Raw genomic sequence first — 24,753 nt, 5'->3', positions numbered from 1 at the left:
TTGATTACCGTTAGTGATAAATTTTACAGGGCTCTCTCCCCTCATACACCAGTTCCTAGAACAGTCTATCCTGTTCGAAGGCACTGTAAATGTGGGTGATGAATAGGCATTCTCTCTATTATATATGTATTTTACTTGTGCCTCCTTGGGCTATAGATAAGAGTTATCTTATGTAAATGCAATTGCTTTGTGAATGTAAATGCCTATTGGGTCATCGATCACCCAGGAGATGGAGGAAACAGAACAATGAGGGGAGGTGTGAAAGAAACTATCTAGGGACCCGAATGAAGAAAATTGCTAAGTGCGGAAGGGATTGAATCTATGAAGCTGGAGACTCTGTGGAGGGGGCTGGGGTGGAAAGAATAGCTTGGAAGCTCCTAGGGGAGGCGCGTTGGAGCAGCCCCCTGGCTTGTGCCTAAGAGAGCCCTCCAAAGGTCTTGCTTTCTTGAGGTCCTGAAGACCGATGGCTGCAAGAGAAATGGGCACACTTCTTGTGGGTTTGGAGCAAGAGGCACTGAAAAGAAAAGCTCCACTAATTCACCGGGATCAGGGCACTATGGCTGCCTGTCTTCCGCCTGTCCTCCAAAGCCTTCCCGCTCTCAGCAACTCACAGAGGCTTGGAGAGTCTTATCTGAAAATAGCCCCTTGGGGGTGACAGTCACTTGTCTCACTCTGGAGGAAGAGGGCACTTGAATAGCCCTAGCAGCACCCTCGAGTCTTTGGGTGGGATCGGCAGGCAGGCAAGTCTGGCAGCGATCACTGGGAGCCCTCTGGGTGGGAGCGCCCCTGCAATTTGTTCACAATATGTTAGGTCCCTTTTATGGATTCTGGATTTCAAAACCTTCTGCAAGCCAAATGTGTGAGTCACAGAGTAATAGAGCCCTCTAAATCAATTTGTAAGACATCATGAAGATAAACAAAGGGGGAAAGGCTTTCTATTCTTGAGCCACTTTTTTTCCCCCTAAGCCGCCTACTTCCAAAAAGAATTTGAAGTGACTTCCAAAAGGCTTTCTTACTCATGCCTAGGAGTATTGAAGCACTGTTTCTTAAAGTTGAGTGTGTGTGTATCGTATAAACAGACAAGAATTATTATATAAGGACATGAATATATCTGGGATCTCTTGATTTATACAACAGGGAAACCTTGGGGGAATCATTAAGCGAGTGCGGTGTTGGGGCACTTACTCTGTTCTTCCCTGGGTATCTTTGGGATCCCCCCCTCAGTATCTGCAGTCTCCAAACAGTGCCCTTTCTCCCGTGGAAAATTTCCCTGTGTACCCCATACCTGGAAGGATATTTATTTACCTTCTAATAAAGCACGTGCTAATAAATACGAGCTAGTGATTGTAGGAAGCTTAATATGTCAGTTACCTTAACGCACAGAGGATTTCCTGCAATGATAGAGATTTGGAGACAGAAACCGTGCTGTAAGAGCGGGCCCCAAACCCTAAAGAGCATACAGCCTAGTTCCAGACCCTCCAAAAAAATCACATGTGTAAAAATTCAGGGGAAAAAGTCATGTGCTGACTCTGAGTGCACTTGGGGCTCGGAGAAGGGAAAGAGCAAGGTCATTTGGATGGAGCCCCATGCAACGTAACAGACTCTCGGTGGTGCCCAAATGGTGAAGGACGGCTGTGAGAGGATAGGAGACATCACCTCTGATAGCCCTTCATCCCTGACACCCCTGACGTCACCTCTTCCTTTTTATTCTATGGTGTCCCCCCTCTGTGCTTTTTGCTCTCCCTTTATCCTTTCTTGTCCTGACTGCCCCTTGGCTTCCCTTTCTTCCCCTCCATCTTCTCTACCTCTCAAGACTTCTACTTCCCTGATTCTGTTTTTCTGAGGAGTTCCGTTTGCTCCCCTATCTCTCAATCTCCCTCAGTCAGTTGGCTGATCAGCTTAAATAAGGCCTAGAGGGGAGCAATGGGACCCAGGAACCCCGAATATGGGTACCCGTAAAGGTTAAGCCTGGGGGGTGGAGGGACAGATGGATCCTCAACACCTCTTTGAGAAATCACTTTTCCTTCGGATTCCCCTGCCAGAGGGGCCAAATGCTCCTAAGTAGGCAGGCTCTTTGCCAAACTGTCTTTGGCACCCATCTCTCTGCCTCCCCCCACCCTTGACCTTAGCCTTGCCCCTCTACCATCTGTTCAACCACTGTTAGGAAATGAATGAAGATAAGAAGTTAGGTGCAGGAAGCTTCAGGCGGGGGTGGGGACAAGAAGAGAGTGCTTTGTAAATATTAAAAACAAGTTTTGCCGAGAGCTTCAAGAGGACAAGAAAGCCTTCCTACCACAGGTATGGGGACACATGAAGAATCCAGGCCACATGTCTGACCAGAAAGAGAGGGCCTCTCGAAAAACAAAAACAAAAACACAACAACCACCTACATAAGGCATTCTATAGCCTTGTGTTTGAGGTTTGAATCCCAGCTCTACCTCTTACTACCTTTGGGAGAGTTGCCCAACTTTTCTGTGCCTCAGTTTCTTCATCCATAGAAAGAGGGTGGTATTACTATCATCTGCCTCATAAGTGGTGATAATAGTTAAATGAAGTACCACATGTTAATTGCTTAGACTCGTGCCTGCTACAGAGTAAAGGGTCAGTGTGCCCTTGCTGTAATTGAGTATGGGAGCTCGATCCATGGGTCCGACTTACACCTTTTGTGCAAAATGTTTTTCTGAACACCTAAAGAAACTGACCCAAGCTTGGCTAGGGAGCCGCTCTAAGCCATTCCCAATATCAAGGGCAGTGGCACCTGTCCCCTTCCCCCCCAGAACCACACAGTTTGAATGTGTACTGCTCCTGGGTCTCAGTAGATAAGGACCAACCAGAAACTGCCCGTAACCTAGCCAAACCTGACTCTGGATGGACAGCTCCCTCACTATGGTCATAAAGATCATCCACGCCCCTCAGCTCAGCTGATTCCAACATTTGATTTCAGAATGATCAATGCAATCAGTTTTTTTATTTTTATTTATTAAAAAATTTTTTTTACTGTTGATTTTTTATTTTTGAGACAGAGACAGAGCCTGAACAGGGGAGGGGCAGAGAGAGAGAGGGAGACCCAGAATCTGAAGCAGGCTCCAGGCTCGGAGCTGTCAGCACAGAGCCCGACGCGGGGCTCGAACCCACGGACCGCGAGATGGTGACCTGAGCCGAAGTCGGACGCTTAACCGACTGAGCCACCCAGGCGCCCCTGCAATTAGTTTTTAAAGGTGGATAGCTCCAGAGACTTGGTCTTCCTAGGCCATTTAACACTGAAAAGCGTACCTAGAAAGGAAGAAAGAAATGCTTTTGCGCAAAAATATGGAGAGCAAATTTAAAATGTAAGCAGGTATAGGACGCTTGGATTTCTCTATCGTAAGTCTTCAACTTGTAGCTCTGCCTATTATTTGCCTCTGCCTTTTGTGGCTGGCTGACGATTCCACAAAGGAGGTGGATTGTTTTTTTTACCTCGTTTTTCTCGATTCTTTCTCATGTCTTTAACCTGGTGGCACGCGAAAACACAGCTCCAGCCTCCAACCCGAGACGAAATCAGAAGGCTCGGGCCATTGGTTTGTCTTAGAACCAGAGACTTGGTCTGGTCAATGGAGGTTTCCTTGTGAATGGCAAACAGCTAACTGGCACGGCCATTACGGTCCTGGAGCCTCGGGAGGGGTTCTCAGAAGGAACGAATGTTTCCTTAAAAGATCTCAAAATGTGTGTGGGGTAACACATATTTTATCATAGTTATTCTGGCTCTGTAAGTGCAATGAAAATGTTAGCCTTGGCATATCAATCGTGTTTTACAGATGACTGTAATTTCCTGAATGTCAAAACTCCAAATTTTTCTACTAAGCAAACTTTTCAGTGGCAAAACAGATTGCCTCCATAATGTATCACTGTGGGCAGGAAAAATGAAATCTTTATGCACTGTATTATGAATCAATGAGGCATTGAGATTCTTGGAAGGGTGAGTGGACTCTGGAAAATGAAAAACTGCCGCTATTCCGTCTCTACGAACCACTGCTCAGGGGACGGAGGCTTCAGCGGCATTCAGCGTGTGGGCCACAGAAATATCTGCTTCAAGTTGAAACCAGTTAGTGTCTTCGCCTGCATCTTGATGGGGTGGATGTCACAGTAAATACAGTGTGCGTCGTGCCATTTAACAAACCCTCCCAACGTGACTCCCTTTGCTTCTGGGATAACGGCTCTGTGGGGTTATTGGTAAAGGGAGCCGAAGAGGATTGCACATTTCAGTAAGAGAAAAATAATATTAAGATCAAGTAATTGTGGGATGCATACCCAGGTGTCCCGTGCAGTGCTAAGCACTCTGCATGGAACATCTCGCTGAGAAATCACAACACTGTGAAATGGGTGCTTACAGATGAGGAAACCCAGACTTAGAGTGCTTAAGTGATTTGCACGAGGTTATATAATCTGGGGCTGGCTTCCAGAACTCTCTGACTCCAGAGACGGAGCTCTTAACTACAAGGCATTTATCAATGGCTGGCTGTTTCTCAAGACCTAGCCCTGCCCTCTTCCCGCGGTGCCCACAGCCTTGGAGGGAAGAGAACACTTAGACAGGAATACCTTACCTTACAACGTCAGATGAACAGGGTCCCGGAGGGTCCACATAACCCTTGTTGGAGGGTCAGAGGAAAGCATGGCTGCGTCGGCTGTGGGCATCAGGAGGAAGGAAGCCTGGAGAAGACAGCCCTCCAGCCCTATCTGAAGAGACAGGGAGCGAGGACAGGTGACGGGGGTGCCTGGTGGGGGCAGCATAGGCAACGGCGTGAGGCACAGGGACAGGACTTTGGTGTGTCGAGTGTGGGGTCAGGGTGCGGGAGGGGGCGGCGATACGATGGAAGATACGACTGGACCAGTAACTTAGCCGTAAAGTGTGGACATTATTCAACTGAAAAGCAGTCTGCTAATTTTCTCTGCAAAGCCTGTGCTTTACCCTTTCTATTTTTGCTTCCCATTTACTTTTAAACCAGCAATTCCTGACAGGTCCTCAGCCCCAGCAAAATTATAAGGCAGCCAAGTTTGCCCTCGGTGTCCTCAGTTTTTGTTCTTAGCCTCCTTCTCCTTCCTCAGAGCTCGGTGCCGGTCTCTATACGTGCTCTGCACAGCCCTCCCGCCTTCTCAATGCAGGACCTGATGATCGAACCCTGCCCCACCTAAATGTCTGCTAAATACCTTAATGGCTTATGACCCTCTAGCCTTAGCCCCTGCTCCCCGCCACACACAGAGAGGGCAGATCCTTAAGCCAAAGGAGTGAACTGTACATTGTGGTTTCCTGGCCAACTGTGAGAAGGAGAGGGTGTGCTCCCCAGCACCCCTGAAAATCTTGCCACCCCGCAGGCTGGCCCCGGTTGCACGCCTGGCAGGATGTTGCAGAAGGCGACATTCCTTTCACTCTCGAATAAATGAGCAGAGTGGCACAGGGTAACAAAACGAGTCCGGATGTCTAGACGGGAGTTTCAGACATATGTAACTTGATCACTTACCGGCTGGGTGACCTTTCACCTCTGCGCACTAATATCTGCATCTGTGCAATGGGCTGGCCTGCTGCGAGGCTCTAACGAGAGAAGGAGAAAATGTGCCTTGTTAAAAAATCTTTGTTGTGGAGAACTTTTTTAGAAGAGGACAAAGAGGGTGTTATGCCTTCAAAACAGTTTGGCATAATAGCTCTTTAATCCTTGAAAATGAGCTGAGAAATAGAAATATTTCACATTATTTGAGAACCTCAAAGGGGACTCACTTGTGGCCTCAACTATGCTTTTACACTGAAGATGCGGCAACACTCGCGTCTCCAGGAGGTATCTGCCCATGTTTCAACTGTCAACACATTCTTCCCAGCATGCAGAAGGTGAAGGTCGATGTGTTCTGGCCCACACGTTCCTCGTAACACCGTGACTCGTGAAACGTTAAATGGAAAGGGCTGGGGTAGGGGAACAACAGGATTTCAAAAATAGCTTTAGGGAAATCAAATCTTGTTCTAACTTGGTGTGTTCCTGACTGATTCATGACTCCGAAAAGGAGAAGTTTGATCAAAACTGTCGCCAAATGGCCTCATGTTTTTAAGCTTATTTATGTATTTTGAGAGAGAAAGAGAGAGAGATCGAGCAGGAGGAGGGGCAGAGACAGAGGGGGAGAGAGAGAGAGAATCCCAAGCAGGCTCTCCACCGTCAGCACGGAGCCTGACGTGGGGATCGAACCCACGAGCCGTGAGATGACCTGAGCCAAAACCAAGAGCCGGTCGCTTCAGTGACTGAGCCACCCAGGCCCCCCCCCCCCAAATGGCCTCATTTCAAATACCTGTGCTTTCTTCGAACAGAAAGGATCAGGCATCCTGATCGTGACTTTCCCCTGCACCCGGTGGCCAGTCACCTTACCAGATGGGGTTTCAGGAGGGCCTCCCTCCCCTTAGCGCTAGCCCTGCTAGAGAGGACATGGCATGGCTCCTCGGGATGCCTCTCTAAAATGGACATCCTTCCGGTTGATGCCACGGGGCAGACGCCTTGATGAGAAGGAGTTTCTCTAAGCACTTTCTTTCTGGATCTAAGATTTTGAGCAGTCGAAGCAGAGAGGGTCTGGCAGGGAAAGGCTAGAGGAAGGGGAGGTGCAAGACGGGGGATGGAGAAGGACAAAAGTGGGACGAAAGCAAAAGTGCGATTTCAGGGTTCGGCAGGGAAGTGTTTGAGGGGAAGGGGCCTTGTCTACGCTTCAGTGGCTTCGTGTGTGTGTGTGTGTGTGTGTGTGTGTGACAGTCTCTCCCAGCTGGGGAAGGCCGACACTGGGGCCTGAGGAGCTGCACGTAGGAGAGGGCAAAAAGGAGCCTCCTGGCCAATTCCGAGGCTTCACGGTAGACCTTCCATAATTGACCCCACCAGCCCGTGTTCCCGTAAGGTGCTGGGCCCAGTGCTGAGACAGACGAGAGATGCCAGCTAGGATTGACCTGCACGGAATACACAGCCTGGTTGAAAAGAGAACACAAGAGAAATGGACTGTTCAGCTATCCACTGGGGGCTTAACGGGCAGCAGAGAAGAGTGAAGAAAACACCAAATTGGGAGTTCGGAGACCTGGGTTCTGGTCGTAGACCCACTGTTGACTAGGAAGTCACTTCCTTTGAAGTTCAAGTTCCTCATCTGGAAAACGGTGGTTCTGGTTTTTGTCCCGTATGCCTAAAGGAATTGTGTGAGGAACTAAAAATATCAGAACGGTGAGCCATTCATCATGTCACCTGAAACTTCCGATTGTTATTAACCAGCCCCCCCTCCTTCCTTCCTGCTTTCAGTGATACCCGTGATTCTCTTCAGATGACCTTTCTAAAAAATCACTATGGGAAGGGGAATATCATTTAGAGCAATCATCTGTGGCCTTAAATCCAACTTCCTGTGAGTCACTATCTCAGAGAGTTAACCTCAATGCCGGAGAGAAAAGCCAAACCAGGAGGGAAAGCTGTGTACGTGACTCATGCAATGTGTAAGTGACTCTGACTCCCCACCGTCACGTCTACAGAGTGAAGGATTAACGGAAGGGTCCGAGGGTGGTGCCACCCTCAAGAATTTGCCTTAGGTTGGCAAACCCAAGTCAGACATCTCTCGTAGTCTGAGCATTGACTTTGAGTCCTTCTTTGTGGCTTTCAGACCTTGCAGTAGAAAGTAACTGAGCATCTGCCAGAGGGCCTGCCTTTTCCTGAAGCTGATTCCTGTTTGTCAGTCACCTTGAGCATGGTATGTTGAAAGCTGGGGAAGGAGTCGGACATGTGGTTTTGGATCGCGACTCTGCCACAGACCGGCCAGGTGACCCCAGACGAGCCCGTATCATTTATCTCTGGGCCTGGGTGTTCCCGATGGTGAAACGGTTGGACCAAGCGACCTGTCCAAGAGGCCTGCCAAGCCCCGCTATTCTGTGCCAGATATGGGTCTGTTGCCTCCATCTGTGCGTGACTTCCAGTGGCTCCCTTTACAGGGGCTTTGCCTCTCAGCAGGTGGGCTGGTTTACACACGTGGGACATGGCCCTCGCCCATGTGGAGGGCAGCACAGAGCTCAGCCTATACGTGGAGGCAGGGACCGAGGACTCAGGCTCCCTGCTCGGTGAACTTCCCACCGTGACTAGAAGATGGCCTGACTCCTTCTCAGAAAAACAGGTCCCCATTTTGCACGAGATGGCGCTTGCGAAGTGCCATTTAAGAAAAAACAAAAACAAAAACAGAGCTTCTACTCTGTCAAAAATTGGGGGACGTTGACACTTTTACCAGCCAAACTGGAACCATGACTCATATATGACAACATATACAGCTGTTTGGTTTCACAAGCTTTTAAGTTTTCCCACTCCGTCACATTGTGGATGGGTACAAAAATATCTTGCTCTAGGACCCAAGACATTCCAGTGTGATAATCACTTGTAACCTGCAGGAGCTGGGGAGCGATGTGGAGGGCACTTGGTCCCCTGGCCCCCCAGGGTACATTCTCTTTTTGCCTGAAAGCGGAAATACAGCTAGCGGTCCAAAGTCTCTTGCCGCCACCACGGAAAACAAACCCACGACAGGCACCAACCTAACAAACTGTTTCCTTCAAAATAACTCCTTCTACTCAGGCAGGATCTTGGTGTCTTCGTTACCCCTTCCTGGAGCCACTCCAAAGTCACATCAGATTCTTTGTCAGGTAGAGAGGTTGGGGGGTGGGGGTTGGTGAGTTATTTTTCCATTCCCAATGTTATCATTATAAAGAAACAAGGCCATGCCTGGTACTGTAGAGAACACTTATTTCCACAATAATTGTGCCTTTTGCAGCCTGAGTACCTGCAGAAAAAAACTCTCCCAGGGGACGGGAGGCACGTCCCTGCCAGTCCTGGAAATTCTGAATGACTCCGATTCTTTACAGTTGAAATGGTTAAGGAGATTTGCTCCCCCCGCCCCCCAAAAGCGAGGGTTTGTACTTCATCTCTCTCGGCACCTTAAAACAATATTAGAGCTCATTAAAATCAACCCGGGGCTCAAGAAGGGCAGCTTTCATTTAGGGGGAAACTTTCCCCCTGTGCTGTTCTGGAAAATAGCACAATGCTGAGAGCAGCCATTTATCTTGACTAGTTTTCCTCTAACGATCTCTCCAAAGCACACTCGAGGTGCCTGCCTCCCAGACAGCACGTGTACGGCAGGCGCAGGCGAACGAGTGCAGCCGGTTACAGCCTGCTCAAAATGACCCTAAATGATATTTAGTGACCGTCTACCCGGTGAAAAAGCCCCGTTACTTGACTCCTTGTCCTCGTGGAGGCCCCTAAAGAAACGATGCAACGTGTGTCTGGATTTCTCACAATCTGGGAATGGCGAGGGAGCTGGCGGTAGAAAGGTCACCAGCTGCAGCCCCGGCCCCCACTTCTCATGCGCCCAGCTCCCTTCCTAAGGCGCAGTCTTGGGCCCACAGACCCCACGAAATCAGCACCTCCTTTCCCATCCTGGCATATTCGACTACCTCCTACTCTACGCTTCCTGCTCTGGCCGGGTCAGTTGTGCCCGTGCCTGTGCCTCTGGAGGCTGAGCTCAGTGCCCGGGCCCGAGTGAGGTTGTCAAAGCCAGGGAGAGCCCACAGGCGGGACACTCGGACCGCGCTGGCAGGCAGGATGCAGAGACCAAAGAGGGCATCAACCAGGGCAGTGGGCAAGAGTTTGGGCTCAGGGGATGCCTGGATGGCTCAGTCGGTCACGCGTCTGTCTCTTGATTTCAGTTCGGGTCATGATCTCATGGTTGTGAGATCAAGCCCCACATTGGGCTCTGTGCTGGGTGTGAAGCCTGGCTGGGATTCCCTCTTTTCTCTCTTCCCCTGCCCCCACCCCCACATGATCTCTCCCTCTCTCTCTCTCTCTCCCATTCTCTCTCTCTCTCTAAAAAAAAAAAAAAAAAAAAAAAAGAGTTTGGGCTCAGGAGTCACGCAGACCTGCCAGACAGTCACTAACTAGCTCTGTGATTTCTGTATAGTTAAATAACATCTTTTAGCTGAATACCCTTACCTGTATACTAACAGCAACAACGATAATAATAGTAACAACTTGATCGCTAGCTAGATAGCTAGCTAGACATCCTCGTTTTCATCTTCATTCAGACCCTACAGTTTTCCCTCAGGCTATGCATGAGAAATAGGGGAGCACAGAGAGGTTAAGTTATATGCCCAGGCCCACACAGCTACTAATTGCAGAGCTGGAATTTGAATTTGAATTTGAATTTGAATTTGAACCCAGACAGTCTGGCTGTGGATAGAATAACACTGTCCAGCAGAAATACAATGTCAGTCCCATTTGTCATGTTAAACCTTCTAGTAGCCACGTTGAAAGTGAGAAGATACAGTGAAATTAAATGTAATATATATCCTAATTGACCCAATGTATCAAAAATAGATCGTTTCCACAATGCAATCACTATAAATACCAATTCATTACTGGGATATTTTCTCTTGCCCTCAGTCCTGGTAATCTTTAGTCTGCTTGAAAACACTAAAAGTGCTACTTTGTTTGGGCTAGCCACGTTTCAAGAGGCTCAGCAGTCACAGGTGGCTACAATGGACGGACCCTCTTCATCATTTCACAAACTGTGCCCACGGTGAAGGAAGGCGTTGGCACCCGTGTGGTGGGGTGCCGCGAGAAATCATCTAGCGTAGGGCCTGGCACACTGCGGGCCCCCTTTGAGTCAGAGCACTTATTAGTATCCCCTCTGCTGTGCTGCTTGCTCGTGTCAGAATGTCTCCAGTCCTCCACACATCACACCTGCTTAAATTCTTTCGCTCCCTTAGGGCTCAGTCAGCTTTCTCCTCCTCCGCCTCCTCCTACACAAAGCCTTCCTTGATGACTATCACATACGATAAACTGTCCTGACTCATTTTGCACCTAGGCTCTGTATGACACAATTAGTGCCTCGCTGTGTTCTGCCCTTCTCCCCCCCGCCCCCCGCACTGAATGGTGCTTCTGTCTCCCCAACTACATGTTAAGTTCTTTGAGAGCAGAAGCCCATATACATATGGCTTCCTTGCTACTGCTCTCACAGCTTCCCTTGTGGCAACTTCTCAGTCGCCCAGAGATGGTACACTCACTGTGGCTCAAGTAAGCATATGCCTTGCAATGCAAGGCCAAGCTCCCCACCTCCAGGGCTAAAAGAACACCGTATCGCCAACTTGTGCGTGCCTGTTCCTGAATTGAATGTCATGATGGTACCATGTTTTCTTATATTTTTTTTAATGTTGGTTTATTTTTGAGACAGAGACAGAGCATGAGCAGCAGAGGGGGAGAGAGAGAGAGAGAGGGAGACACAGAATCCGAAGCAGGCTCCAGGCTCCGAGCCGTCAGCACAGAGCCTGACACGGGGCTCGAACTCACGAGCCGTGAGATCATGACCTGAGCTGAGGTCAGACGCTCAACCGACTGAGCCACCCAGGCGCCTCATGATGGTACCATTTTTATGACTTCCTGGTTGAGACCTCGGACCTGTGCTCTGTAGTGGACGTGCTTCCCAGCAAAAAAAGCAGGTCAGGAACAATAGAGCCTGAGGACAAGAGATACCGAAGGTGCTCATCTGAGGTGCACGACAGTAACCATGCCGGTCTCAGTGGCGCATTTAGACATTTCCCCAGCCTCCTCCTGTCGTCCAGGGGTTGACGCTTGCCCTGGCTCACCTCTGCCCACCCTTCTGAAGGAAGGAAGAGAGCCGACCCCTCTTGCCGGCTGCCTGGGATGGCGGCCCTCAGGCCATGACAGTCGACACAAGGATGCCACTTAGAAACACTCAGGGAGCTGAGAAGTAGCAGGCGGGCAGGGAAGGCAGGACGCGTGAGCTTGTTAATCAGGGGCAGAACCGGTCTCCACGTGTCGTGGGCAGCACACAACCCTTCACGGGGCGTGACACGCCGAACGAGTTTTTCTCTGAAACTTCTTGGCACCTCAGCAACACACTGAGTATTAATGAGCCGAGACTCACAAAATAACTTCAGAATGCAAAACATTTCAGGGCGCAGTGTAAGCTGCAGAACTTCTCATGCCGCCGCGCAATTGAGTGGACGCTGGGTGAAGGCTGGTAACCACGGGTCATAAAACCCGGAATTTCACATCTTGTTAAAGAACTCATTTTTCTCACTATTTGCAGAAGTCCTTAGATTTATGTACTTGGGAGCCTACTGGGCTTTGGGAAGGAAGAGAGCTAGATTTCTCTTAAAAAGAAGTAAATATCACCAGGACTTACCGCGCGAAGAATTTCACGTTGGGTTTGAATTTACAGACATTAGAAATCGTCTTTTCTTCCTTTTCAACAAAGCAGAAAACATCGTCTTGCTGCTTTGTGAAAGGAAGAGGAGAAGAACGGCTTAGCAAAACATCCTTCTGTTTAATAAAAGTCCCATTTGTGCTCGGGCGAGCGTGCCCTCACAACAGACACACGTGGATGAAGACCTGGCCCTAGCCTGGGGCCACAGGGCAGAAGGTCCTGCTCGGCTAAACCGGGCCAGCTCCCCTCACCAGGCTGACCCTTCTGGAAGGCAGGAAACATGGGAGCGGGAAAAAAACAGAGATTTACCAAAAAAAAAAATAATACTAAACACAAGGAAGACACGTTAAAAAGAGGCTTCAGTTAGCCAAAGGAAAGAGATCATTTAATAGAGGTGTTAAGTAAGCTATTCCTTTACATACATAGACCTGCTCCTTTGGGTGGTGTGTGAAGAATAAACAAGAAATCCTGTGCAAGCGAACTGAGTAGATTGGTGGGTGAGACCTTCAATTTCTTCCAAGTTGGTATTACACCCAGCAGGTGCTGAGGACTCTACTCAACCCATTCAAAGAAGCAGTGGAAGACGTGGTCGTCTTAGCCATCAGTGGGCTCCTAAGGGGGTCTTGCTCCCTCCCTGCCACGGGTTGTCCAGGAGGGTCTGGCCTTGTCATGAGCCCACAGCTTCAATTTGAAGGGCAAAGGCAGGGGCGCCTGGGTGGCGCAGTCGGTTAGGCGTCCGACTTCAGCCAGGTCACGATCTCGCGGTCCGTGAGTTCGAGCCCCGCGTCGGGCTCTGTGCTGACGGCTCAGAGCCTGGAGCCTGTTTCCGATTCTGTGTCTCCCTCTCTCTCTGCCCCTCCCCCGTTCATGCTCTGTCTCTCTCTGTCCCAAAAATAAATAAACTTTAAAAAAAAAAAAAAAAAAAATGAAGGGCAAAGGCAGACGTTCAGTGTCCAGATCACTTAGGTCTCCCTAGTGTCGGGAAGAAAATCAGATAAAATCATGACGACTGAGCCACAGGAGGGTCTCGACAAACGTACCAGAAACGACACATTTAAACGAGCGTCCACATAGTTCAAAGTACTCCCCTCTTGAAATCCCACTTTTTTCACGGCCACTGCTGATCACAGCGTTTATGGAACTCCTCTTTGGGGACTGCCAGCATGAGTCACCCAAGAAAAGCAGTTAAAATGGCAAGTCCAGGTCTTGAGGGATCCAATCCCGTCAGAGGCTTATGTGCCTTTGATTCAATTAACTCCACTTTGATTTACTCTGTGCTCACATATTAATGTTGTTTTGTCTGAACGCCATTCCCCTCGCTTCGACCGAGCCATTTACATGCAGTAGGAGGATCCATGCGGTTGGTTTCAGCATCATTAACCGAGGAAGGAGATCAGACCTTCAACGTTGATGACTCATTGTCATATATAACTCCTACTGTTTGCACAGTGTACTGAGGGCCACCAACCACGGCTCACATTGTGCTACCACTCGTCATTACTCCGGGAACATGATGTGCAAAGGCTGAACTTAAAAAAAAAAAAAACAAGTATGAAATTAAGCTACAGGTATAATAAAACGTCCACTCCTATTGATTTGGGCTAAGAATTTGTTTCCTTTCTTAAATTAACTTTTTATTGATCACTCCTGTGACCTTAACTTGTACAGTTTTGTTGGCCTTCTTCCATAAGAGAAATAGATTTGATATTTATTTTTCCATTGAGTGGTGCAAGAAGACCCTCGTTCATGAACCAGAGGCCTAAAAGGGAAACAGATGTTCACGGCATGAGCCTCATAGCTTTGCTCAGGCAGAGTTCCCTGGGATTTCCCAGGACAGAAATGGGCATCCTTTAGGCTTGTCCACAGAGTGCAGCGAGGGTCTCAGGCTTGCTCTTGGGCACCCACTTGGCTTGCCCATACTCTGGGCAGCCCCTGGGATCTCTGACTTGAAATCTCTGAAGACACATGCCTAAGATAGTGGATCACGGACTCAGGCGTGCTTGTGCCCCAGAATTTCCTGGAGGGCTTCTTAAGACACACACTGCCATGGGACCCCTGGGTGACTCAGTCGGTTAAGTGTCTGACTCTTGGATTTGGCCCAGACAATGATCTCACAGTTTGTGGGTTCAAGCCCCGTGTCAGGCTCGGCACTGAAAATGCCGAGCCTGCTTGGGATTCTCTCTCTCCCTCTCTCTCTCTGCCCCTCCCCTGCTTGCTCACTCTCTGTCTCTCTCTGTCTCTCTCTCAAAATAAATAAATAAACTTAAAAAAAAAAAAAAAAAAGACCGAGACTGCCAGGTCCCAGCCCCTGAGTTTCTGCATTCAGGGCTCAAGAATGTGCATTTCTCACAAGATCCTAAGTGGTGCTGATGCTGCTGGTTCTGGAACCACAACGTCAGTTTGTTGACAGAAGCGGAAGCCCTGGGTTTGGGTCCCAGCACTAGGATGTGAAGACCCCAGGTTCTGGAGAGAAATGGGCTCGGTCTGAGCACCCCTGATTGACTTGCTACGTGACACCGGGGCAAATCACCTCTCTCTTAGTTTCTTCATCCTCACCATGAGAATAACAATATCCGATTCATGGTCTAGATGGGTGTTGATGTGTAAGCAGCAGGCCCAAGCGCCCCCCAGCTCCTGGCTGTGCAGTTGGTATAAGAAGTGCCCTCTCTCAGCAGCAAACATCTCCTCCTCGTGAGGGTCATCCCGGGCCTGGTTTATCGTGCCATCGGGGAAACTGACTGATTGCCACGGCCTGTCAGCAACTTGTGTCTTGTGGGCAAATCCGTGCTGCTCTCAGGGCCTCGATTTCCCCACCTCTAAAGTGAAGTGTGTGACTGAGATGATTTGCCATCTCAAAGGTTTCTTCTTGCTCTGGCCAAGTCTAGGATTCTGTGACTTAGAATCAGGCCCTTATTGCAGGATAATCTGTTCAAATAAAAATGAAAAAATGGTACCCGTTTCTATCCACTTACTTACTTTTAACATCCTTTAACTTTCCAGCTTTCTGTAACATTGGTCTGCGGCACACAAAGTCAGGGACAACGGCTAAATGTAACTGGATGGCCTTAACATGTTCCATCACAGGTACAAAGTGGTATATCTGTTATTTAATACTGACATCTAGTGGCTTTTCCTTATCAAAGAAAAAGATGCCTTTCCTATTAGCTCATCCTAAGCTCTGCTGCTTCTGCTGCATCCATTCGACAATCCTTTATTAAACACTTCTTTTATGTTAAACATTGTGCCGGACCCAGAGGAGCTTACACTGATGAATGATACCCAACCCCTGCTCTCCCAGAGCTCACAGTGCAGCGGGGGAAGCAGACAAATCACTGGACGATCCCAGCACGTAGGGATAAATGCTACAGCGGGCACAGCTTGAACAGAGGAATACCGGGGCAGTTCACTCTGCCCAGGAAGGTTGAGGAAGGTTTCACGGAGGAAGCAAGCTTACAGTTGAGTTTTTTTTTTTTAATTTTTTTAACGTTTATTTATTTTTGAGACAGAGAGAGACAGAGCATGAACAGGGGAGGAGCAGAGAGAGAGAGGGAGACACAGAATCTGAAAACAGGCTCCAGGCTCCGAGCTGTCAGCACAGAGCCCGACGCGGGGCTCGAACTCACAGACTGCGAGTTCATGCCCTGAGCCGAAGTCGGACACTTAACCGACCAAGCCACCCAGGCGCCCCTACAGTTGAGTTTCGAAGGCGTTTTCCGGGTAACTTAAACAACACACAGGCCAGGGGCACCTGGGTGACTCAGTGGGTTAAGCGTCCCAACTTCAGCTCAGGTCATGATCTGGCAGTTTGTGGGTTCGAGCCCTGCATCGGGCTCTGTGCTGATGGTGCAGAGCCTGCTTTGGATTCTCTCCCTCTCCCTCTTTCTCCGCCCCTCCCCCACTTCCATGTGCTGTCTCTCTCACTCTCTCCCTCTCAAAAGTAAATAAATAAACTTAAAAAAAATACACAGGCCATTCAAAAGAGTGGGCCTTCCGTCCCCAAAGGAAAGGGGCCTGTCGGGTCATTGCCTGGGACCGATTTGGAAAACGAAACTACTTTTCCATACCTGGAGCATACAGAAAAGAGCAGGATTTTTCAGCTACCGACATTGGGAACTGGGTAACTTTTTGTCTGCACTGTAGGAGGTGTAGCAGGATCCCTAGACTCAATCCACTAGATGCCAGTAGCACATGCCCCCCCCCCAAAAGCTGCAACAACCAGAGTGTCTCCAGAGATTGCCAAATGTGCCAGACTCGGTGGGGGGGATGCAAAATCACTGATGGTTGAGAAAGGCTTGTGTAGAGGGAGCTTGATAGAAATAGGGCTGGAGAGAAAGAAAGGTGGCTGCCAGCCCCCACGAGGCTGTGTGGGAGGAGCTTGGATCTGATGTGTTAGGTGTCAGGGATTAAGAGGTCTTAGGGAATGACAGGTCAGACGTGTGCCATATGGGTGGGGGGTGGGCTAGGCGTGAGACCAGAGGCAGGGAGGTGGGCCAGGACCCTGCTGCAGTGACCCAGTAGAGAAATGATAAGGGCCTGAGCCCAGGCAGTGGTAGAAAGGATGACTCGAATGTTCCTACGAGCTAGAATCAGCAGGACTTGGGGAATGTTCCCATGATGGTGGTGAGCAAGACAGGAGAGTCTGGGGTGGCCCCCAGGTTTCACGCTTTCTCGGTCGCTGTTGTTTCCACCGCTGCTTAGCAATGACAGCAAAGAGCTGGCCTAGACTCATAGAGGGTGGCAAACCTTTCATGTTGTTGCCTGTTCTGTACGGCATCACGGGCACACGGACGTACCAAAGAGTGGTTATTTAAATTCACCTGGGTAACCGATGGGACGTCCTGACTCCAATTTAAAGATGTGATACCTGTTCATCTTAATTAAGTGACACATTTCGTCGCAAGATATTTCTGTCCCATTACCACTAACCGAAACAGGTTGAGTGTGATTTTCCTGGGGCTGAGCCATTTTAAATGGCTCAGTCATTTAAAATTAAATTGGTCCCTTCAGCGGCACCCTTCCAGTTAACGTCCACGTGAAGGGAGATTTCCAGCAGCTACCACAGATCTGCTGTCGCCTGCATCTTGTCCTGTTTTGACCCATGTCTGCATACAGGCATTGCCAGAAGGAATAAGGAGATAGGGTGAAGATATTGGGGGTATGATCAGAAGAAATTAAACAGGGCCACAAGTAAAGGCCAGGATCAAGGTCCAGGATAAAGCAGATTGGATCTCAAAATGGTGTATGTGTAACAACAAATGAAAGAGTTCAGTTGACTGTGTGTCGGCAGTGAGGCGACATTAGAAGACGTGGTGTGGAGAATGAGGGAGGTGACAGACTGTCCCGATGTGTCACTCGTCAGACTGTGCCTGGAGGGCGCATTCCGATCAAGTGGAACATATTCAGAAGAAACAAGCGGACACGGGGGCAACTTGAGGCAGTGTCCAGAGTAGATGAAAACCATATTTAGCATAAAGAAGAGAAACCTCGAGGTACCTCGGGGGTATTTAAGTGCTGTCTTCGAGGCGTTGAAGCCACACGTGTGGAATTAAAAATCGATCCCTAAGTAGGCTGTCACGGTTTGAAACTAGTACTTTTTGGTGGCACTGCCACATCTTTATGTTAAGGCCACATCACCGTCGGAGCACTGTAACTGTCCGCTCAGCTCTCTTGTTGGATGCCCCAGGGCACGTGAGGCCGGCCGTCAAAAACCCAGGGATGTCCTTAACCCTCCTCTTTCCTCTCCCCTGCATTCATTTTGACACCGTGGTTTGCTAACTCTACCCCCTAAAAATGCCCCTAGTGTGTCCTCCTTCTTTTGTCTTGTTCTGTGCAGTGACCTCAGCTAGCTTCCCTAATTCCATCTCCACACTCTGTGCCTGGCGAGCTTTCTAAAACACGGATCTCGTCGTGTCGTTCCCCTGCTTAAACCCCTTTAGAGCCCTCTCTGGCATCTCCAGAAGTCTAAATCCTTTCTCGGGGGACCCGAGGGCTTCCGCAGCCAGGTGGGTGGCTACCTGTCCATATCCCAAGCCCTGCCATTCCCCGCTGAATTCCCAGCCAGGGGGTCTCGGGGCACTTCCTCCGCACACAACAGGCTAGTTTGTGCTCCTGCTCATCTTTGTGCGTCCACACGCCACTCCTCTCTTCTTGCCTCATCTAATTCTTGTTTTTCTGGCCCTCTGCTCGCTCCAGCCATTAACGACACATGATATTGACGTGCCAGGTCTCGGCGCTGTCGGCCTCCCTGGTGCCTGTCCCAGCGCCAGGCCCACGCGAGGTGCTGGAACTGAAGTGACCGGCAGAAGACCGCCACTCGTGTTTCTGTGCCTCTTGGCCTCCCCAGTCACGTTCCCCGTGGGTTGGGCTGTCACATCCTCAGGTGCCCTAGGTGGGGAGACTGTTTCTCGGTATTTCCCCGACAGCTCTCCACTCAGAGTAATGAGCCTCCTGGATTCTTTGCCCAACCAAAGCTCCCAGGTGTTATCCTCACCTGCCTTCCCACCTCCAACACACTCGGGAGGCTGCCGGCCAGCCCTTCAGCAGATCAGCCTTTTCAGCCCTGGGATCGTGCTCTCAAGCAGCCCCGAGTGTCTCCAGGGGACGCGGTCTGGAAGCCCAGGCCTGTTTTCCCTGGAAGAAGCTGGCTGTTGGGAAACCACTGAATCTCCCGAGCTATTGTCTTCTGAGCATCGACAGCTGTTACCACCAGGGCAGTGTGTGCACGTGTGTGTGTGTGTGTGTGTGTGTGGTGCATGTGGGCTCATCTGATTTCTCTGTGGCTATGACGATCCCTGCAGTGTAGAGACTGAGGCTTCCCACATTGGACTGCCCTCATCTCATATGGGCACGAGGAGACACACATCCGTAAAGGGAGAGACTCTGGATGTCTCTGTCTGCCTTTCTGTGGCGCCTCCTCTCTCTTCCTATGTGAGGATGCTGCTTCCAAAACCGTGGTTGTGACATTAACCCCGGTGGTTGGGATCTATCTGTTCTGAAAGTGTTTTTAGGACGAAGAGCCTCAGACTTGCATGGGGTGGGGGGCGGGGGGGTTCACTCCCGGATTTACCAGAAGATGTCACTGTAGGCTTAAACCAGTACAAAAAGTCAGGGCAGGAGGACTGTCAGCTAAGCATGAAGGTGACTCTGTTATGGGGGTCTGAAATACCCAGCAGCCCCCATTGTAATGTGTGCCTGGTAAAGCTGGTTCAAAGATTAATCCAAATGTGTCACTGGACTTCATAAGCTTCTGTTTTTTCCAAATAATGAGACTGCCGCTAAGCTGTTGCCTCCAGCGTAGCATAGAGGCTCAGTAAATATGTATTGGATGAAGGAGTGAATGAACACCAGAACAAAGGGCGGAAGGAGAAAGCCCGTGGGAAGAGTCACCTTTCTTAGTAAAGGCTGCGGGACAACAAAAGCTGCTGGCCGTAAAGCAGTGGGACTTCACAGACATGAATTTTAGTGGTGCTAGCAAAGTCAGGTCCTAGGAAGAGCAATGAGGTAGGTGAAGGAAGTCGAGGCCTCTTTCCATTTTCACTCCCAGATGCTTCTCCTGTGCCCCCATGCTTATTTATTCCAGAAAAATATGTAAAATAATTTAAAAGACACTTTCTGTGATACTTGCAAGGTGCTTAGATCACCCAGAGATTTTGGCCACGATAAGGCATGGCCTTCCCAGTCCCCAGCTCTCTCCCTCCAATTCCCTGGAAGTTCTAGAAGAGCAGCCCAGAGCCCCCGTTCTGGAAAACATAGTTTAAGCAGAAATACAAACAAGGAATCACCATTCCGTATCAAAAGCGTTTTAACAAAGGTTAGGTGTGGACGTGCTAGCTGAGGGTGGATGTCCCATGGTGCCACAGAGGAAGAGGTGAGGGCTGGCAGCAAGGGGTGGGGCAAGTTTTCAGCAACGGCTGAAACCGAGGTAGTAGCCTGCATATATGCCACTGGCAGCTACCGTGTCTATTTCAGTCGGTGACTAACCGCAATGTTTATTTCTGGAGGCCCTGGGCTGCTCTGCCTCCCTGTACATTCCACTTCCGTAAGGAAGGAGCCATGATGTTAGGACAACAGCCAAAATCAAAGCATCATAGTGGCACCCTTTCAATGCGGTTTTATTGTTTAATAAGGTATCCTGTTTAGACTGCATATTGGGGGAATGCTTTCGTATATTTAGTAAGAAAGATTAGAATTTCAGCTCACTTATCAACTCCATTATTGCTTCGATAAAATCACCTGTGGGGCACCTGAGTGGCTTCGTCGGTTAAGAGTCCGCCTTCAGCTCAGGTTATGATCTCGTGGTTCGTGGGTTCAAGTCCCGCGTCGGGCTCTCTGCTGACAGCGTGGAGCCTGGAGCCTGCTTCAGATTCTGTGTCTCCCTCTCTCTTTGCTCCTCCCCTGCTTGTGTGCTCTCTCTCTGTCTCTCTGTCTCTCTGAAAAATAAATAAAACATTAAAAAAATCACTTGCTTCCACTGGTGTCCATTTTGTGATCAGTTGATGCAGGTTTAAGGGTGGGGGGTATGAAATAAAATGGTTGCCTACTTAGCAAATGAGGTCTTTGGGAAGATTCTGTCATTGATTGGGGCAAGCCAAGCAGGGGGAGCGGGCAGAGGGAGTGAAGAATGACAGGGATGATGTCCTAGGCCTAAACTTTTCCTACTTGTTTTAGCTGCAGTACCAGCAAATCGGGCAAAAGAATTAGCTTCCCGGCCAGGCTCGTAGGGCTCAGACAGTGGTCTACAGCACAGCGCACGGGACAAATGCTGCCAGATCACCATCATTCCCTTTTTGCCTTCCTTACTGACCGGTGAACATCACGTCCGCCATGCATCTCCCTGACTCCACCTATGTCACCCGCATCTCTCACTATTGTTCTCTGTGCTTTGTCTGTAGAAACTTCCACTACATCACCATCCTCCGAGACCCAGTGTCCCGGTACTTGAGCGAGTGGAGGCATGTCCAGAGAGGGGCCACATGGAAAGCATCCCTGCATGTCTGTGATGGAAGGCCCCCAACCTCAGAAGAGCTGCCCAGCTGCTACACTGGCGATGACTGGTCTGGCTGCCCCCTAAAAGAGTTCATGGACTGTCCCTATAATCTAGCCAACAACCGCCAAGTGCGCATGCTCTCCGACCTGACCCTAGTAGGCTGCTACAACCTGTCTGTCATGCCTGAGAAGCAGAGGAACAAGGTCCTCCTGGAAAGTGCCAAATCGAATCTGAAGCACATGGCGTTCTTCGGCCTCACTGAGTTTCAGCGAAAGACCCAGTATCTGTTTGAGAAGACCTTCAACATGAACTTTATTTCGCCATTTACCCAATACAATACCACCAGGGCCTCTAGTGTTGAGATCAATGAGGAAATCCAAAAGCGGATTGAGGGACTAAATTTTCTGGATATGGAATTGTACAGCTACGCCAAAGATCTCTTTTTGCAAAGGTATCAGTTTATGAGGCAGAAGGAGCATCAGGAAGCTAGGCAGAAGCGTCAGGAACAACGCAAATTTCTGAAGGGGAGGTTCCTTCAGACCCATTTCCAGAGTCAGGGTCAGAGTCAGAATCCGAGTCAGAACCCAAATCTGAATGCCAATCAGAATGTGACTCAGAATCTGATTCAGAACCTGACTCAGAATTCGAGTCAGAATTCGAGCCACAAGGAGAACCGTGAAAGCCAGAAGCAGAGCGCAGGCCAAGAGCAGAGCGATGGCAACACCAGCAATGGCACCAACGACTACATAGGCAGCGTAGAGAAATGGCGTTAAGTGGCTCCCAACGGCCTTTGCGCACTTGTCCCAAAGCGCCAGTAGGAGTATGGCAGATCTTAAAACGTGAGAGTTTCCAAACACATCTCGCTTCCTTAAGTTTGGAAGTTAAAGGAAAAGTTAAGATGTTGCCTTTACAGTTGCCTTTCAATTAAATGTTATACTGTGCGTGGGTAAAACAACTCTCGGTATGTAATTAAATTGTCTCTTTTTGGTTTGTTGGAGTATTTATAAAATCCAAAAACCAAACCAGACTTGCCAGAAATTGCTGTTTCTATATTTTAAGAAGTGCTTAAATTAGTCAGAGACAAAATGAAAACATAAAATGTGGCCATTCAACTTGTGGCTAAGAAACGGACTCCAAATTATTCGTGATACACTGTTAAAGCTCAATCTTGGAGGCAGACATTTGTTTCCAGGGGTAGGCATGAATATAAACAGAAAAAAAAAAAACTACAATTAACCACGAAACCTTTTAGTTTCTTCTGATTTTACCAAGGAATCTATTTAAATGGAATAAGAACTGATGGTAAATCTTACCAAACAATAGAAACGAAGATTTTTCTGTCTGAAACATGGGTAGTTTTATGTAAAAATATTGGCTTTTCAAGTAGAACAGGATTCGTATCTTGTTATTTAAGAGATGTTTAGAATTTTCAACTTTTTCTACCTTCTACTGTCTAAAGGTTTTAAACAGGGTGTATCTCATAGTAAACAAAAACCCTTTTCTCCCAAATGGAATACCAGTGTAAAGATCTAATTTTCAGACACTTTCTGGGCACTGTAATTTCAACAATTCTGGAATCCTTTTGGCTCTGCTTCTCATTCATTTTAAGGCTTCTCCGAGTTGTGCTCATTCCAAAACAACCCATTTATAGAATCCTTCTTCATCATATAAACGGCGTGTTGCTGAGTTTCTTGTGATACATAATCCTGGATTAGAGTCAGGACTTTCTTTCTATAGAATTGTCTTATCAATGTCTGTGTAGTGAGGTCCTTATCAAGAAACTCTTGAACAGGATAACGTGTCTAAAAATATTGCTGAAGTTATTCTCGATCAGATAGAAGTGAACGGGAATGTGAGTGAATTGTTGCTGACTTTTTGTACAATTTTTTTGTACCGTTTCCAGTTGGGCTGGCTACTTCTAGCCCATTTGTTCTTTTTGTGTGTGCGTGTTGACAGATTGTAGACAATTACAAGAGGGGGGAAATGGTAGAATAAGCATTAGGATAGCCAGTTATTCAGTAACACCAAAAGCTGTACCTTGATGCTTTGGCTAACCCCCTACTAGGTTCTGTTTTTAGAAAGAACAAACAGCAAGAGTGCTCTGCAGTGAGGTTAAGTAGCAGGAGCATATGCATTGAGGAGAGTGATTTCATATTGTTAAGTCTCTGCACAAATACTTTTAAGGTATCGGTTATGAATCGAGCAGAGCAAGAAGGAGCACGTCCCCCACTGTGCTGGCAAGCATCAGGATTCTGGGAAATTTCCATTTTATGGGTTTTGCTATGCTTTTGTAAGGACTTAACCCTCACCCCCTGCTGTGAATCTAGCAAGACACTTGGAAGTGGCATTTATGTTTTCAGGAGCGACATGTTTAGAAGTGCGATGATAAAGTCACATCTTGTACAATCTGCTGCTTATCTGCATGATCTAGTTTCATCTGTAATACTATGGCCACGAGCCGGACAAGAAGCTGAGTATTTGGGTTTGAAAATAAATGTGCTTGACGCTGAGCTTGTATCACTGTATCTAAAGTTTCTTTTGTCCAACAGTGTTGCAGTCCTGGGAATTTGGAGAACTGAAAAACCGAAAGGAATTTGTTTAAAACCCAGACACGCCTTGAAATCCACGTGTTTTTGAGTGAAACTATTTTGTGTACGTTGTGTTTTTAAAATAAAGATCCTGTAGATCACTGTGGTTATTTCAATTTTGTTTAGTTTCGATTCACAGTGTTTGCTCTTAAAACTGATAGGTACTGCTGAAAAGCAGGACGAAGCCAGAGCCAGTGGAAAAGCTTGTTACAGAAAAAAACATTTTGTGTTATATTGTCGTGGTGTGCATGGCTTGTGAAGATTAAGTGCATTTTCTCTGTCTATACCGATTATTGTATATAAGGGATGTGATAAATACACATTTTTGTCATTATCATATAAATCCCATGATTTCAACTGTAAACATCTGTCCAATGGTGTAGCTTTACAGACCATTTGCTGATTTTGTGTAATTTAACAATAGATATGAAATAAAGTTTAAATTACAGACTCTGAGTAATTTCGTGATTTCAAGTTTGCGACACCACGGACAGAATTCTCTTTTCTCAAGGAGTTTCCTTTTTCCCTCTCGGCCACTAGGTGTTGGACATGAGATAACCCATTCTGATCTATCACACTAAAAATGGCCTTAGCTCTGGGGGCTTCCTTCTGGAAGTCCACCCTGTCTCCTCTTCTGAGTGAGGCAAAGTTGTCCAGGAAAGACAAGGTTTGCTATGTCTCTCAGTGTGGACCACGATAGCAAAATACCATAAACTGGGTGGCTTATCAACAACAAAACCTTATTTTCCCACAGCTCTGGAGGCCGAAAGTCTGAGATCAGGATGCCGGCATGGTCAGGTGAGTGGCAAAATGTAGCTAGCTTGTTCTCTGGCCTCTTCTTATAAGGGCACTAATCCCATTCGTGAGGGCTCCATTCTCCTGACCCAATCACCTCCCAAAGGCCCCCACCTCTAGATACCATCAGAGTGGGGTTAAGATTTC

At 48.3% G+C, this 24,753-nt stretch overlaps 1 protein-coding gene and 1 long non-coding RNA gene across 2 annotated transcripts in view; one reads left to right on the top strand and one right to left on the bottom strand.

The window, feature by feature from the left end:
* The window catches only part of HS6ST2 (heparan sulfate 6-O-sulfotransferase 2), an 81,698-nt gene extending 57,431 nt beyond the window's left edge, over nt 1-24,267 (top strand). Inside the window, exon 3 of the mRNA XM_032592215.1 lies at nt 21,129-24,267. Within this exon, the coding sequence (XP_032448106.1) occupies nt 21,316-21,996 (681 nt within the window). The 5' untranslated portion in view covers nt 21,129-21,315 and the 3' untranslated portion in view covers nt 21,997-24,267. The remainder of the gene's footprint in view (nt 1-21,128) is intronic.
* LOC115507654 lies at nt 3,141-5,922 on the bottom strand. Its single transcript, XR_003966762.1, has 4 exons — nt 5,750-5,922; nt 5,496-5,566; nt 4,581-4,713; nt 3,141-3,273 (listed from the first exon to the last, which is right to left on the bottom strand). It is a non-coding gene; the product is annotated as an uncharacterized LOC115507654 (long non-coding RNA).
* Nucleotides 24,268-24,753: the final 486 nt, after the last annotated feature.

The sequence above is a fragment of the Lynx canadensis genome, chromosome X, assembly GCF_007474595.2.
Source record: "Lynx canadensis isolate LIC74 chromosome X, mLynCan4.pri.v2, whole genome shotgun sequence".
Classification (NCBI taxonomy): Eukaryota; Metazoa; Chordata; class Mammalia; order Carnivora; family Felidae; genus Lynx; species Lynx canadensis.
This window is presented reverse-complemented; position numbering and strand designations above follow the sequence as displayed.